Source organism: Onychostruthus taczanowskii, unplaced genomic scaffold (assembly GCF_017590055.1).
Source record: "Onychostruthus taczanowskii isolate IOZ18803 unplaced genomic scaffold, ASM1759005v1 scaffold5, whole genome shotgun sequence".
Taxonomy (NCBI): Eukaryota; Metazoa; Chordata; class Aves; order Passeriformes; family Passeridae; genus Onychostruthus; species Onychostruthus taczanowskii.
In genome coordinates, this window is record NW_024502568.1 from 12,738,197 (window position 1) to 12,755,453 (window position 17,257).

The following is a 17,257-nucleotide window of genomic DNA, read 5'->3' on the forward strand; positions in this document are numbered from 1 at the left end:
ATGAACTCTTTGCTCCGAACAGTGTGTTATGGATTTCAGGGGATGCAGGGCTCTGCCTGTGCAGCCCTGGTTGGATGATCTGGGCATGACATTAGATTTTTTAAGAATTATCTATTTTCCTTTGAAGATATGTTGGTCATGGTAGTAGTGAGACTGTATTTTCCCTGCTTCGCCTTGGAGTAAATGATGGGCTCCATTTACCCCTGTGCTTACCTATCAGCTGGTGATTAAGTGATCAGGCAGATGAGGGCTGATAAGCATCCATGGCTGATAGCAGTGATCAAAATGAGTTTTCAGGACCATCTGTATGATTTATAAGCACAAATTAAGTTTGTTGTTGGGGATTTTTTTAAATGCAATCATTGACGGCAGTTCCGTGAGTAACAGATTTCTATGAAATCCTAGGATAAATTTCAGGCAGTAATGTGAGAATCCTGTAAGAATTTAATTTGCATGCCCATAAACTGCAGCTCTACAGAGAAAGTTTCTGTTTGTCAAGGACAAAAAGATGATCTTTAAGGATTCCTAAAGGATACCCTGATCATGGAAAATCTCCATGGCAAACAGAAATAATCCCAAAGCTATTTTCTTGAAACCTTACTATTTTTGAGGAAAAGTTGCCTTTTTTTTGGATCTACCTCAGTAAATGACTGAAGCACTGAGTTTTGAGGGGTTTTAGTGGGTTAAAGGAACCCTTAGGTGAATTCCAGATTCTAATTTCAATTATGTTTGAATTGTGTTCTTATTCACTTCAGATGCTTGCAGTATGGATCACTACTCTTTTTCTTCTCAATGCCGCCAAAGGTGAGACATATAAAGAATAAAATCTATAAAGAGTACAAATGATGTGCAGCTTACACCAGGATATCTATATTCTAGAAAAAAATCTGTTCGTTAGAATGGATTTAACATAATCCTCCATTAGGACCACTGAGTCATGCCATGTCTTTCCAATATTTAACTCATTAGTTTTTAATTCTGTAAAGGTTTTTGCAGCAAGTAAGCAGAATGGAAATCAGAAAGGTATTTTTATATGCAAATTGATACTGAAATTCTTCCAGAGTTTCCTACCCTCAACTCACTCATGGTAGCTACAACCCTAGGCACCTACTCTTCACAGTGCTATGCAGAGAACAAGAAAATTGTCTTGGTCCAAAATACCTCTTTAATGACAGGAAAACATGGACATTTTAAGAGGAATAAAAGTTTCTTGGGATTTCACAACTGTTGTGCTATAACAGTGTGGAAGGATGACAATTAATGGCAACACCCACATGTCATATTTGCACCATCACTGTATTAAAGGCACAATAGAAATTGTGAAACTGGTCCTTCAGGCACAGACCACACATCCTGAGGCTGTGCTTTGCTCAAGGCTTCCACTCAAATTCCACTTTATTGCTTCCACTAAAATCTTAAGGTGATGAAAAAAATAAGAGAGATGTTTAATGTCTGTTTTGGAGCAACCAGAAGTATCTTATTTCAATGTTTTGGTTTCTTTCTGCTCCCTCGTGAGCTGTTGCACAAGAAATAACAATTTAGATAATCCCTGGAGTTTAGGATGGATTTAAAGGACTACTCTGTGCTGACAGCAAAAGCTGATTTCTTCCCTGGATCAAGATTTTGTTGTCTTTTTCCAAGGGCTGTGTTAACAATATGTTGAACCAGACTCACCCTGCGCTCACCAGGCTGAGCTCCAGGCTCTGTTTGCAGCAGGAACCACTCCTGAAGTTAAGTCCTTGCTGCAAACACCTGAGCACAAATGAGCTCCATAATGAAAAATGCTCAGAAGTGCCATCCCAATCCAAACCAGGCTTGTTTGTCTTTCCTGGTGTAAACCCTCCCCTGCCACCTTCGTGTACAGAACCTGTGACATTCCCAGAACACGAATATCTCCTTCTTTGTGCACCCCAGGAAGGGAAGTTTGCTACAAAAGGCTTGGATGCTTTTCCGACAGCCCCCCGTGGGCTGGGATCCCGGGGAGACAACTGGCAGGCTTGCCCAGCTCTCCAGATGCTGTGAACACAAACTTCCTCCTATACACCAGAGATAACATGGTGAAGTACCAAGTAAGAGAATGCTTTGTTTTTAAATACTGACAGTGTACAATACATTCAATAAATTGTAGGGACAGTTTCTTTTCTCACATATTTTGCTCATATGACTGCTGGGAGAACCTCCAATTCTATATTAGACACATGATAATTTTCTTCCATCTTTTTTCCTTTTTCCTGATTTCAGCTCCCTGAGGAGCTAGGTGTATTTACAACATATTAATCACAGCCCTCTAACACAAGTTATTACAGGTAAAAGGCTCCAGAATTAAGGGGCTTTATATAAATGGCAGTCACAATCAGTGGAGGTGTTTATTAAGTCACTTCAGAGCAAGTCCAACTCCTCCAGCTGAGAGGGCTTATGAAGTTTTAACAAATCAGTCTTTCACTGAAGGTGAGATGTCTGCTAATTAGTGCATGACATCCTCCTTTTAAGTCAACACAACCATAACAAAAAATATGTAAGAGCTAGTATTCAGAATTTATTTTAAAGAAAATAATGTCTTCTTTTTCAATAGACACCAAAATACCTACAGCCTCTGAATTTGTAAGCCTGGTGGGCTTTCCCATAAAATATAAATGAAGCAATTAAGGTCTTATCTTCAAAGGAAAAAAGAAAGAAAAATAGCTTTAGTTTCAAAGTCAACAACATAATACCTTTCAGAAGATGCTATCTTTGCATTTCTATGGCCAAGTTTGATAAAATCTTGTGCTTACATGGCATGTTGTACCAGTATATCATAAAGCATTGTACAGAAGATGCCAGTATCATTAGTTCAATAAAGAATTTGTTTAAGTGATTAATTAATTGAAATTTGAAAGGCAGTTTAGGAATGAGGAATAAGACCCATCTTTTCCAGGTCTAGAACTATGCCTTAACCATTGGGGCACTCTGCCCTTTTTCAATGCACAGTGGGATGGAACAGTCACATCCTTGTTGTGTTTGTTGGTCCTTTGGTTCTCTTGGCACAGAAAATTTCAGCTACAAATCCTTCAAGTATAAAATCTTCGAATTTCCGAGCGCACAGGAAAACTCGTTTCATTATCCACGGCCACCTTGCTGGAGCAGATCTCCCCTGGATAGCAAGCATCTGCAGGGTAGGTACAGCTATTTTTAATATTTTGCTTGTATTTGAAAGTCTAAATATCCACATCTGGCTTAAAATTCGCATGTAAAATTTACACCTCTGTTCTCTTGTTAATTCAGGGGATATGTAAGGAGCACAAAAGTCAAAATGAAGCCCAGTTCCACATGACCACTGTCTTGTTCCTGGCTAGGAGTATAGTGCACTTCAGCTTTCTTCTTAATGCCCTTTTGCTGCATTCACCTCCACAGGGAAAGCTATAATAAATTGATTTTTCAATTCCTTGCCAATAATAAAGGGGGAAAAAAGAGTGAGTTTTCTCACCTCAGCAAAAGGTCACAATAAACGTGTCGGTTTGAGTGACACATTTGATCTAATAAAACCAAAAGGCTTTGTTCAGCAGATTGGTTTCATTCTACTCTGGCACATTTCAAAAATGAAATTGTTTCAAAATAAAATAAAAAATCAGAAAGTTCCATTGGCAGAAGTGTCTACATAGAATATTTTCATTGTAATCTATGAATTTCAGGGCTGAACAATTCAAGCACAAATTTCAGAATTCTTTTAGATGAACCAAGCATAAACATTTTGAAGAATAAAACTTGGACCTATTTCAGTAACAGGGGTACTGGCATTAAGAGAAGTTGGTACCTTAGAGCCAGCCAAGGCATCTGGAATGGAAAAAGAGCTGAAGGAAGCTTGTGAGTGTCCTCTAATCACTGGTTCCACTCTGCCTCCTTGTGTTGATCTTCAGCATCAGTAAGAATTACTAGAGATGTGTCGTCATCGGTCACACAAACAAAACAAAATACAGTTTGCATATGCCCTGCTATAATTGTACTTAATGCCTGTTCCCTTCTCCTCTGTTCTTTTCCTGTTCTCCACCAGTTCATGTTTCACTCTGAAGATGTGAACTGCATCCTGACAGACTGGAGGGGCGGCTCCAGTGGTCTGTACACGGATGCCGTCAACAACGTCCGCATTGTGGGGGCCGAGCTGGAGTACCTGGTGAACTTCCTCGAGGTAAAAAAATACCCCTGGAATGTGCACAGTCCACATAAAGATCGTGCTCAGAGTGGCACCTTTAGGTTTGATTCAATAGGAAGAACAGGAAGTACCCAGTAAAGCAGGTCCAATTCCTGGGCTCTAATCCCACAGAAATGAAAATATCTACTTTAGTGTCATAATTGATTTTGAAAAACTAACATGACTTTTCAGCAGTTCAAAACCTTTGAAAATCTGAAATGAAAAATTAAATCCCCTAGATTTAGTGTATCAGGATAAGATGGTAAATAGCCATGAACACCCTGAAAATGAAGAGGGGTGGGATGATTGGGAATTGCTTCTCTTTAGGTAGAGATCCCATCACCCAGAACTGCAACTTTCCACCAGGACACTTGTCCCCACTGCCCAGTGACCTGGCCATGTCCTGGCACTGCATGGGGACCTGCTGCAGTGTCACTTGTATACCCACACTGGTTTTTTCTCCTTTCCATAAACCTTCACAGAAAGACTATGGCTATTCTCCTGCCAACATCCATTTCATTGGCCACAGCCTTGGAGCACATGTTGCAGGGGAGGCAGGGAGGAGGAAGCCTGGCATTGGAAGAATAACAGGTACTGGAGCTATTTCAGCTGATTAAACTTTATGTTTTTACCCAGCTTAAAAAAGAACTGAAGAATCACTGCTGCTTTATAAACATACAATACAGAATGCAATGTGCTGTTTTGTCATAAATAACAGTGTCCAGCCAGCATGGTGGCACACAAGCCATGACACAGTCACACATTGCTTTCTTTTAAAAACTCACTATTTTCTGCTTTCCTTCTCTCCCAGTCAGTTCTTTTCTCTGCATAGACATTGCTTTGTCTAAGCCATGCACACAGTGAGCAGTCACACAAGCAACTCAGGGAAACTGAGGCTTGTGTGACTGGGAAAGACAGGCTGGGAAACTCAGGGGTCAGAGTTATGTTTCTTTATCTCCAATGAGACCTCACTGACACTGAAGTGAAGGGATACCATTTTCAACCAAGATATTCTGGAAATAAAAATAGACTTCTTGCCAAATAAAAATTCATAAATAAATCTACATGCTCAGAGTAACATATGAAGATTTCATATTTTTCAATAAAATGATGGAAAAACCCCAATAAACCAAATCTCTTCTTATATCATTGTTCCCCAAAGTAAGCCAAGCAGCCTACACCTTGTTACTGTGCTGTAATGCCTTCAGTCAGCTTTCTATTAATACTCTGCATGTTTTTCTAGCTGTGGACCACAAAATGGATTTTTTTTTTTAATGTGAAGGCAGAAATGTAATCACATATATAGCATACATAGCCTGTGTGTGGTGATATACATGTAGTATTATTTACTCAATCAGATATATCTCCATTCATTTAGGTTTGGATCCAGCTGGGCCCCTTTTCCAGTACACTCCCCCAATGGTGAGGCTGGATCCTTCAGATGCAATATTTGTTGATGTAATTCACACTCATGCTGGTCATCTTTTCTTTGACTTTGGTAAGTTTTCATTGAAAGGCTGCCATTGGCACACAGGTTGGCTACAGAACAGCTGGGATTGATCTGCCAGGATCCATTGTGCATTTCAGCTCCAGGGATTCTTCAGACTTGTGGCCACCTGGATTTTTACCCAAATGGTGGGAAGCAGATGCCAGGATGCAAGCAGCTTCGTGTGCCTCCTGCAACTCGGGATGTCAATGACCTGATGAGAGGTAAATACATACATTACAGAAGTAATACCTCATTATAAGTTACAGGTAGATACAAAGGCTAGGATAAAGTAAGACCTTTATATAGCTCAGATTTGGAATAGGGAGACAATGCTCAAAAACTGAACATTTAAAGCTGCCTCTAAAATACCCTCCAATTTTTTTTTGTACTAAACAACGCGAATTCTAGATGAAAATTGCAGTTAAAGCATGCAAAATTGTGTATCACAAGCCTTCTAAGAGCCTTCCACTGCGCTGACAGGCTGACCTAAGTGGGAATGCTTCGTATGAAGGACTGGTAAAATTTCATTCATGGATAATCCAAAAATGAGTATTTTAAAATATGAGCTCTCCTTCTCCCTGGGAAGATATTACTCCCAATATTAGTGGGATTCATCCATGCAATCAAGCTTTAGTCTCTTCAAGGGGAACAACCCAAGGTCAGAAATATAAAAGATTATAAAAGGACTGCTCCATTAGTAGTTCTTCAAAGAAAGTTGGACAGTTAATCAGAATTACCCTGGGATCCAGTATAATATATCCACAAAATCCTGTCTTCTGATCCTAACCTAGAGAAATGAGAACATCTGTTATTCACAGCTAAATGGTTTGAAATCCCTACCACTAGTTAAATAATTTGCTTTCAAAAACTGTCTCCCTTAGAACTGGTTGAGAACTTAATAACAAAGAGAACTGAAATCTGGCTGTGCTCAAAGTTACTTGGAACAAAAACACTTTCCAACTGGAATGCATAAAAATGTCTGCATTTAAATTTTAAAAAATTAAACATTTTTCCCAGAGACATTTCACAAGACTCTTTGCAATGTTTTGTCATGAAGGAGAAACTCAGCTCTATTGAACACGAGCAGATGGAGTTGGTTGTTCAAGCAGCTCTTAAAAATAGAGACAGCCTTAACTCCCTCTTGTTGGTTAAACCTTACTTTGTTTGGTAACCTCTCTATTGTTTGCTAATGTTTACATTTATGTAGTGTTTTTATGCATGAAGTGCTTTAAAAATAATATTTAGTGACTTTTTCTCTGCAGTTTTTGATGCAGTAGAAAGATGATAGATGTTAAGTGAATTTGCCACTAACACAAATTGAGGCAGCTCTAAGAGCTGAGGGTTTAAAAGCACAAACCCTTCTGAATTAAAGAAGGAGCTACTAAGAAAACACACTCAGGAAGCCTTGATGATGTAGATTATTTCCAAGAAAAACAGACAACAAGTACTTTTCTGAGAGATTTTAGTGTGGGGTTTCTTTTCTTTCCTTATGGAAAGAACAATGTGTCAACTGGTCAACACCAGCTGGTCTATCTTTAAGATGCATAAACATTGCCATTGGGGGAAATTTTGATTTCACTACAACCTGTGCTAGCTTGCAACTACTTCAGTGCCTCCCAGACCTCCCCCTGTGGTTTGGTGAGCCCCCACCACACACTGAAGTGGAATAAAGCCCATTTTAATACAAACAACCTAACTTTAGTACATTGTGTTTTGATATAGGAGAGACCTCGGAATCAAGGAAGACAACATTTGCTATAAGGGACGTGTAAATATAACCCAAATAGCACTTCCTTCTTTCCTTACTGACTGCTTATAAATTTCAGTCTGATGGGAAAAAGTATTTGATTCAAAGAGTTCTGACAAAATCAAGGACACACTGCCAAATATCCTGCTTTTCAGAGGATTTCACAGAATTGCTATCAAATGACTGCAGATTTTCTAGTGCTTAAAAACATCAAAAGCCACAAAATTTATAATAATTGCTAAAATTATCTTTAATTCTAGAAATTAGTAGAAACTGTGATTTTTCAGAATACCGTGTTTTGATAACTGTAAGAAAAGGAAAACTACTCCATTGTGACTACTGTATGCTTCACTAAAACTGTAGCTATGAAATATTCCAGTCTTTGAAATATCAAAGGGGACCACTCCCAAATGTTTCTTCTTTCACCTTGTGCATCTCCAACTCTGTCAAAAATTACCTTTTTCCAACAGAAAACAATATATGTAGGCATAAGTACATTGTCTTACTACAAAACCAGATAATTTACAATGTAAATGTCTTTTAATCATTGCTATTTCTTTTATCTGAGACAACACTATAAGTGCAAGTGCTTTTGAGGAAAAGAGACACCAAAATGTTTCTTTGGCATGGACTTTATGTTATTGATGTATTGTTTTCATCACTTTTTACCTGTTGGGGTTTTTGTTGGTTTTTTGTTTTGTTTTTTTTCCCCCAGCATACAGATCTTTTGGATGTGGACATAAAAGAAGTCTCAGGTATTATGCTGAGAGCATCATCACTCCAAATGGATTTGTTGGGTATCAGTGTGACACGTATCGAGAGTTTGTGTTGGTAAGTACCAGGTCTGGATTTATCTGAGAGCCTACAGCCCTGCCCTTCTTCTTTTAAAGATTCCTGGGACAACTTCTACACTTGGGATCATGGGATATGGGCACAGGGGACATTCAGAACCACCTTATTCAGACCTTACCCAAACCCAAGCAATTTCACAATAGAGAAGTGATGATGATAATTTAGCCTTTTTTTCATCAAATGCACAAATAGCCAAAGGTCCACAAATACCAGTTTGAACAGAACCTCCCATATATCAATACTGAGCTACTTAAACACAGCAGAGCTATTTTTCCCACTGCAATTAATCTGCTTTCATGCTTGTCTTGTTTTACCTTCTTTTAATGGATGTCAAGGTCTTGATCTGATTGTCTGGTCTGTGTAGGTAGACAGAATTTATTAAGCCTCTGAATGGGAATAAAGGATAAAGGACTGACAGAACAAATCCCAGATGGAAAGCCCAGCCTTCCTAAATTCCAGTACTCCCAAACATAAATATTTTTACCACACGAGTGAGACATTCAGCCAGACCCCCTTGGAAATGTGGTTATTCATCCTATAACCAGCAGAAAACCTTCCAGTGGACCCAATGAAAGATGAATATATTACCTGGATTTTACAGATCAGGCAGCAAGGCACAACACTCTTTATGGTATTTACTTATGATCCCTGCAAGACCACAAGGAATTAGGCCAGATTTCCAACCTGTTTCTCTCTGATTTTCCACAAGATGAAATAAGATGATTGGGCACCTCAACTCCTTTTTCAACCACAATGATAAATACTGAAGATATGATCTGAACTGAGAAGCGAGGACCTACAAAAACCCAAACAAACAAACAAACAAAAAACTGGGAAAAAGCTGAAATACCCTAATTTCCTAAAATTTAAGTGAGATTAAAATAGATGATGTCTTATAATGCACATTTTTATTTTCCCCCCAGGGAGACTGCTTTCCATGTCCAGAAGAAGGATGCCCAATGATGGGTCATTATGCTGATAAGTTTTTATATAAAACTGAAAAAGAACAGCAAAAAGTTTATTTAAACACAGGGCCCTCCCCTCCATATGCTCGTAAGTGTTCATTTTGTGGTGTAATCTAAAGTGGCAATGAATTATGTGTGAAAAAGGACCTTGCATTTCTGCAGAGCTGCTGCAGTTAATGAGTTGCACTCAATAAAACATCTAGAGTTTTAGGTGTTAGGAACATGCAGTACCAGCATTACTTTGGAAAGCTGAGATAATTGTAAAAACAGATCAAATGATGCTCATCTTTGGGTTAAACTTGGTTATTGCTTATAGCATGATGGTTTCAAAAATTCTATAAAGCTGAAACTGGGAGGAATTTTATGCTGGATGTGCATAATTTCAAATTTTAAAATGTTGCATTGTTTTTATCCACAAAATTTATAAAACTGGAGCATTTCAGGATATTTTTGCCAAGCTCATCAAGTCGAAATTGCAGGGAGAAATATGAAATACAGTTTTAGTTGCGATTAATGTAGAAATAGCCATAGGACTGGGGAAATTGGAAAATTAATAAATTAACTGCAATTTATCACAGGTGGTTTTTGCTTATAAGCATGTTTGTGCAATCCTTTTCTCTGTCTTAGACACACTGAAACATATAAGGAATTTAACCCTTAGGAAAGAAATCTCCTTACAACTGTAATCCATTTGATTTTGCTTCCCAAGGCTGGCGAAAAGAGATACATGTCAAAGTGTGTGCAACAGAAACCATGAAGGGAAATATAGATGTAGCCTTGACTGCAACTAATGGGTTCAGAAAAAAATATACCATTGACAAGTAAGTTTAATGTGGCTGCTGGAAACGTGGCCCTATCACTGTTAGCACATGGAATGTATACACAGCTTTTTTTACATGCATCACCTTGTTCTGCGTGGTCTGTGATTTACACTGGCAATAAAAGCAGCTGATAAGTGATGGAAGCTCCCTGTGCTGCAGACTGTGGTAAAAATCTGCTGGTCCCTCTTATTTTCTTTTGTTTTCTGAGGTTGATGTTTGCATAGCAAAGTGGGCAAGAGCTCTGTGGCTGCTGCTGGACTCAAACAGGATTTGGTGACCTCTGAGAAGACAAAGGGCTCAGTGATGTACAGTCATCTAATTATTATCCCCTCCTCTGGGGAATATGTGAATAAGAAAGTTGCAGCTTGCCCATGAACTGTGCTGGATATGGGATTCCTGTCCACTCAGCTTGGCCTTTTCCAGTAAATCTCAATAAATAGATGCCAATCAGCAACCCAGCTTCAATATTACAAAATCAATCTCTTCTGTGTTTGAACACAGCCCCATTACTGGTCAGTACCAGGAGTACCTTTGGTTATAAATACACCACTGCAGCAATAAACCCACTGATAATTTCAATGTTAATGTCACATTGCAATGTGTGTTCTGTTAGAGTGAACAGTGATAGCACAGAAGGCACAAATGTAAACTATAATTTTCAACTTCCTTCATGGTTGAGAGCAACCAGAAACACTGAGAGAATTTTTTGACTTGGATTTATTTGAAGATAGATCTTATTTTTCAAAAGTAATGTATAGAATAAATCATGGTGATACTGACAAAGGCTGTGCTAACTGATATGTGTTTTCATCCTGAAAGGCACAGGAATTTCAGCAAATCCATAAAAAAATCTCATCAAATTCCAGCAGTAGTATCCAAAGCCCCAACTCATGCACCCCTCAGCTCCTCTCCCCTTTTCCCTATAGTCAGGTTTTCTTTTCCCCCTCATTTGTGTAGAACATTGAGCATCACTTCCGTGCTTTTCTTTTGGCAGGGGAACTTTCAAACCAGGCAACACATACTTGAACTACATTGATACAGAAATTTCTGGGAACATTTCAAAAGTTGAGTTTCTCTGGAAAAAGCAACTAGGTCACGCAGACAGAGGCTGCATGGGAGCTGAGGAAGTCAGAATAATATCTGGGGAAAACGGGAATATGTAAGTACATAATCTGATGATGTAAAGGTAGAAGCTTTTCTCCTAAATTGCATTTTCCTTTCCCAGCTCTGCATTAGCACATAGCACAGCACACAGAAACAGCTCTGCAGAGTTAACCCTGTACCTGCCTGGGCAGGGGGCTTCATGCTGACTCCAACCTGAGCCAATGGGCCTGGCAGCCACTGGCATCTGCAGGACATTAGGTACACTTTTGGAACATACCTCTTGTTTAGTTTTAACCAAAATGAACCCAGTTTATGCATCCACCTATATGGATTCTTTGCCTCTTTTCTGCCAAGGTCAGGATTAAATCACTAGATGGAATTTCTTGCTTGTTCGTTCTTATCTATGTTACAGTCTCACAAGCTGTGAGTTCTACAGTACTTTAACAACGTAAAAAATGGCAATGTAGCTCTCTCTACAAGGCTTTTTAGGGATAAACTGTCCAATTAAGAAATTACATTAAATTATTTTTACTTTTAACCCAATAACCAACCGTGCCGACAATGTGGACTTTTCTATCCAATTACACAAAACCACCCAAACCCACAGAGAAGAAGGTGAAGAAGAAGGTGAAGAAGAAGGACTAGCCTCTGCCCCAAAACCTCCATCTTGCTGTATACATTACTATATTCTAAAACCTTAAACTCTAAGTTTTCCACCCTGTGATATTACACACTTCTATTCAAACTCCACACCCACAATCCCAGTTCTGTCATAACGTTTTGGAAGCCTTCTCCATGGCCTCAGGCCAAATGTAGTGTTCTTTTGGGAGACAGTAACTGCCAGCACAGAAAGTCTAAAATTCCAGGGTTCCAACACATCCTGCTCTGTCATGTAAACCAAAGCTTGGTAAGTGGGAGAAATGGAGGGAGCAATTCCCTTCAAAAGCATGCTCCTGTCCCAAATTAAAATGTTAAGGGAGCCTGACCAAAAAGGCAAACATATCCTAAAAGTTAATAATTAGTCATGAACTAGTAAGTCTTTAAAAAAGAAAAAAAAAATTTGATAACACACTTTATGTTCTCAGTCTACTGGAACTTATGCTTTGGCCTAAGATGAAATAAAAACAGGGTTAATATTGATTATGTTGGCTAGCTGCTATGAAAATGTCCCATTTTACTGACAAATATTTCCTTAAACTCTCCGCCTTCCCAGGTCTGTGTTCTGTGGGTGTGGAACTGTGCAGCCCAGCATGTGGCAAGCCCTGGCTCTCTGCTGAGGGCCAGGAGTGCCCAACCCTCACCAGCTGCGAGAGGACACCGCAGTCATCAGCAAAGATTAACGAGGCTCCCTCAACAGACTTTGAGAAATTTGTCCAGCCCTCCATAAAAGCTCCATTTCCAAGTTAGTGCTGTCATCTTTTCTCCATGCAGGGCAGCTACACTCCTGTGAACTATGGCTACAAAGACAGAAAACACATATATTACTAATAACCAGCTGGACTCTGGTCTATCCCTGAAACAGGCATCTCCTTTATCAAAACTGTATTGTACTACTGAGGAACTTGAATTTTCTGGCAGCCTTCAATAAGAAACTATTTTCTCTTTGCCAGTGAAACAATTTTCCACCTCTACTTTGCCTTTCTGACAATGCTAAAATCAGACTTGAGCTACATCACTTGGATTAGCATTGGCACTCCAGATTTGTCAGCATTTTGATTGTACTGGTTAGCAAAACCAGACCACTGAGAGTTATCAGCATCAGCCAAAATAAGCTCAAGTTCCTTTGTTTCAACACAAGCTACCCACAAAAATTCTTTCATTTTTTAATTACCAGCTGTTGTCTGAGGCATGCAACAGATTTCTGCCTCTGATGTGAGGTTTATCATTTAGGTGCAGAAATTAAGTGTATCAATCACATTGGGCAATTCTGTTGTGTCCCATCCTGAGAAGCAGCTATTCCAGAATGCTCCCAGTGAGGTTCACCAAAAGGTGTTGGTGTGTTGCACAAGGCTGAATGTGGCTGATGAGCAGGTGTGTTTCAAATTATGCAGCAATACTTTTGAGGTGTCAGAACCCTGTCACCTCCTGTGCAGTTTGCTGAAGGAGCTTGCTCAGGATATTTGGTAAATCGGGTGTCTGCCTTCTCAGAGTCACTCTTCAGCACCCTTTATTTATCATCTCCCCACGAGCAGGGTGGGACCAGAAACCATCTTGAGCAGGAAATTCATCCTTCTTTACCCCTTAAGGAAACTTCTTGGCGAGATTCCCTTGTTGATCAAGAAGGGGCATTCCTCTCCTGTGCTCCCCTGGAGATATAAAAAAGCCCCAGGTACTTCCACAGAATTTGGAAATATCTGTAACTGGTAATTACAACACCTTGAACATCCTCCATAAACCATGCATGGCTCTCTGCCCCAGAGTTGCAGAGTTGTTAAGGAGACTCTATTATTTTGCCTTTCTTACAGTCAGGAACTGATGCAAAATAAATGTAAATATTTTTCTCAGGATCACAAAAACCTGTGCAGCAGGGGCAGGAACTGAGTTTTATGGAACAAACAGGAGTGTGATCAGTGCCATGTAAGGCATCACTCCTCACAGGAAGGAAACAAAGCCCTGTTGGACTCAAGACTTCTTTAGAGCTCATCCTCTCCTTCCTCCATACTTGACTGTGACCCTTTTGCAATTCTAAAAACTAATTTGATGGTTTCATGAATAATAAATCATATTCTTTCAAAAATACAAGTTTCATTTTGTTTAATTTTAAGCTATAGATTTCAACAGTGTTCTGACAAAATGTGACAGTTCATTTAGGCTGCTGACTTGTGCTACAAGTGTTGTACAGCTGATCAGACCATTTAAAAATATGCATTTTCTCACCCAACTTTTTCAGTTAAAACTAGAATATTGTAGTAATTTCTCCCCCTTGTGTTGTTCTGTTTCCATTCTTGTCTTATTCTATTTCTTGAGTTAAGTTTTATCCTTTGGTATAGTAGACATCAACATTGCCCTTTTTTAATATATTTTTAGACAGAACTAGAGAGATTTATTTTTATGATTTTAAAATTAAAAAAACCCACACTGACAGCACCTGTGTGTTGCTGGTGGCAAATAATCTTTCTCCTTGTTTCTTTCTGTATGGAAAATTTAAATTCTCCCTAGTATGAAATTTTTGGATATTATCACTTCATATTAATGGTGCTAGTCCAAATAATGCAAGGGTTTGATATTTCATGAGAAAATCTGCCTTTGACAAAGCTCTGGACAGGCAATTCTTTCATATCTTTAAAACAAGGTAAGCAATCTTTTCAGAACAATTTAAATTGAATCTTTGAAATGCCAAGTGAGACACACCACTCCATATGTTTGGCTGTCATGTGGAAAGGTAGTGCTTTTTAAAATCAAACATGCCTCATTTCTCCAGGGAATTAAAGGACATATTATGATTAGCATTCCATCTTTTACATGATTTAAATATTGTGCCAAATTATAAGTGCTTCAGAATTACAATACAAATTTAATTTTATACTCCTTAAACGTGTGTTCACTACAAAAATTATGCCAAAGGTAAATTGATAAGAAAGCCATTTGAAGCTTTCAGCTTCAGGCACTTTGCTCACTCATGGCATTCTTTTGACAGTGGGGTATCATAAAACAAAACCTCTTAAGCTTTTTATGGAAAAAGGGACAGCAATAATTAGCAACCCAAAATAGGAACTATCTGGTTCACTTACATTGTCTTTATGTGACAGAAAAATAATTTTGGAAGACAACACGTTTGTCATAAAGGTATATGTGCAGTGGTACTAAAGAGAAAACAAGGGCCATTTTTGTCAGAATTCTCTGATAACAAAAAAAAAAATACTCTACTGCATAGCACAGTAGTTTGTCTCCTTTCCAAAATCACAGCCTATCAAAATGCCCCTCCTAAATGTTTGTGAGCCCAGAACTAAAATAACAACAATAATAGAAATTAACTAAATAGGAATAATAGACAGAGACCTCAGTGTTCAGATTGGGCAGTTTCTCTTTTCCTATTTTTGATCCTATCTTAATCTGTGACTTTTTCGATTTTTTTCATGCTACTGTAATCCACTACAATACATTGATAAAATACTTGCAAAATAATCAGGTGTTTGCAGGAATAAGGCTTCCAAGATCTTCTGGTCTTTCATCTTTGCTTTTTGGGGTTTTTTTCCTACAACAGCCTCCAATTCTCAAATATCTGCCTGTTATACTGAAGACTAAAAAAAGAAGACCTTTGGAAGGTAACTCCTCTGAGACTTTAATGCAGTCAAGGTATTTTGTGAAGCCCCTGGGTCTCACAGTTGTTTGACAGGCTGCTGGAACTGAAGCAGAACCAAAAAAATCTTCGTGCATGCCCAACATTTTTTTGAGTTATTCTTCCATAACCAAAGCTGACTGGAGTTGGAGTTGCCACTAAACAACTGACCTATCACTGACCTATCAGTAAATCTACCTGCGTGGAGTCTCTACAAAACTTGGAGCTTTCTTATTCTCCTTTTGTCATTACACAGCATCAGGGACTTCGTAATTTCAAGTAGTCTGTAGTTTAATTTGCTCTGTTTCCAGTAATTAGGGAGCAGAAGTTGATAGCATGCCCAAATCTATTTCTGTGGCATATTTCCAGGACAAAACAGAGCCAATAATCTCTATCTTCAAATATCAAGGATATAAAAACTTCCAGAAAGAACATGCCTCATCACCAGCCCTTGCACAAACAGAGCACGCCCACGTCGCTGTGCTGGGGAGCACAAACCTCTCCCAGCTGCCACAAGGGTCTTGCAACACAGGAAGCATAAGCAATATGTGAAAATACAGGCTGCCAGTGGTGTCATCCCAGAGTTTTTTCCTTTTTTTGTGACACTAGGAAAGCTTGGGGCCAAGTGTTGATGGTCAGAGCTCTAGAGGCTTAGCTTTGTTCTGAGCCACTGGGCTGCAGGTGAGCTGCTCAGAGCATGAACGTGTTTTTATCAAAATACATATTCAAGATTTGCATCTGCCTTTCAATTTCCAAGGCAAATTATAGTTATTCCCTTTATCTCACCTGACTTGTTCAAATCAGTTCAATATTCTAGCATTAATAGGAGATAAAGCATTTAGAATAGTGAACTTCACTCTTTTCCCTTTAATTCTGCCCATTGCTTGTAAAGAAAATCTGGCTGTCCCTAAGGACCCCCCTCTGCCTTGGGTTGCTTTCATCATCTGCTCTAAAACTCCCTTTTCTAGTGCTATTTGCTTCAAATACTATACTCCATAAATCTCCAGCTCACAAAACCAATAGTTAATATTAGCTTTGCTTGCTTTAAGTGATTTAATTAACAGCCAGCATGTATTATGGAAAATCATAAATATTTATAACTTCCAAAACATTCTTTTATTTGCTGCTGTATGATACTGGAAAGGATATACTAAGGTAAATTGGGTTTGTCTCAATTCAATTTAAAATTTGTTCACTTGACCAGAAAGAAAACACTGGAGTTAAACAATAGAAATATGAAGAACATCTCTTGTTCTTGGCTCTGCCACTCAAATACTGCAGGTAAGATTCTCCAGTGAGCTGAGTGGTCTTTGTCTATACATATTAGCAATTCTCTAGAGGATGGAATACACAAAGCTACTTCCAGATGACCTCCATCCAAGCTAAGAAATTCATTAACCATCTTCAATCTAAAATTGAAATGAGAGCAAGAAAAATGTTGCTTTTACAGTTTTATACACTTATCCTTCTATGAAAGCCATGGTAATTTATATATTGCTGCACTTGAAACACAGTTTCTGAGATTCCTTTGGAGAACATGATTCTCAGTGAGTGTTTTGATTCTTTTTCCTACCTATGTGAATGCCACTATGTGAATACCAAAAAGGATTTATGTCCTTGATAATTCTCAAGCTGACATTTATAAAACCACTGGATGTGTTCACTTGCTCATTGTCAGAGGCAGCTGCAAAAGCTAGACTTCTCTTCCTGCCCACTAAAATCTGTTAAGACATAGAAACAGGCCCAGAAAAAATTACCATTGCTAAAAGGAGCTACACATCAAGAGCCCACAATATGGGTTAGAAATTACTTTTGCTATTAATTCCGATTTGTTG

The 17,257-nt window shown here is 38.7% G+C and overlaps 1 protein-coding gene across 1 annotated transcript; it reads left to right on the forward strand.

Moving 5' to 3' along the window:
- The first annotated feature begins 755 nt into the window (after nucleotides 1-755).
- LOC121341741 (pancreatic lipase-related protein 2-like) lies at nucleotides 756-12,530 on the forward strand. Its single transcript, XM_041415544.1, is given in 12 exon segments — nucleotides 756-804; nucleotides 1,915-2,069; nucleotides 3,027-3,152; nucleotides 4,028-4,162; nucleotides 4,648-4,756; nucleotides 5,544-5,663; nucleotides 5,753-5,875; nucleotides 8,117-8,232; nucleotides 9,177-9,306; nucleotides 9,928-10,039; nucleotides 11,034-11,202; nucleotides 12,357-12,530. Coding segments are annotated over 12 exon segments (1,518 nt in total).
- Nucleotides 12,531-17,257: the final 4,727 nt, after the last annotated feature.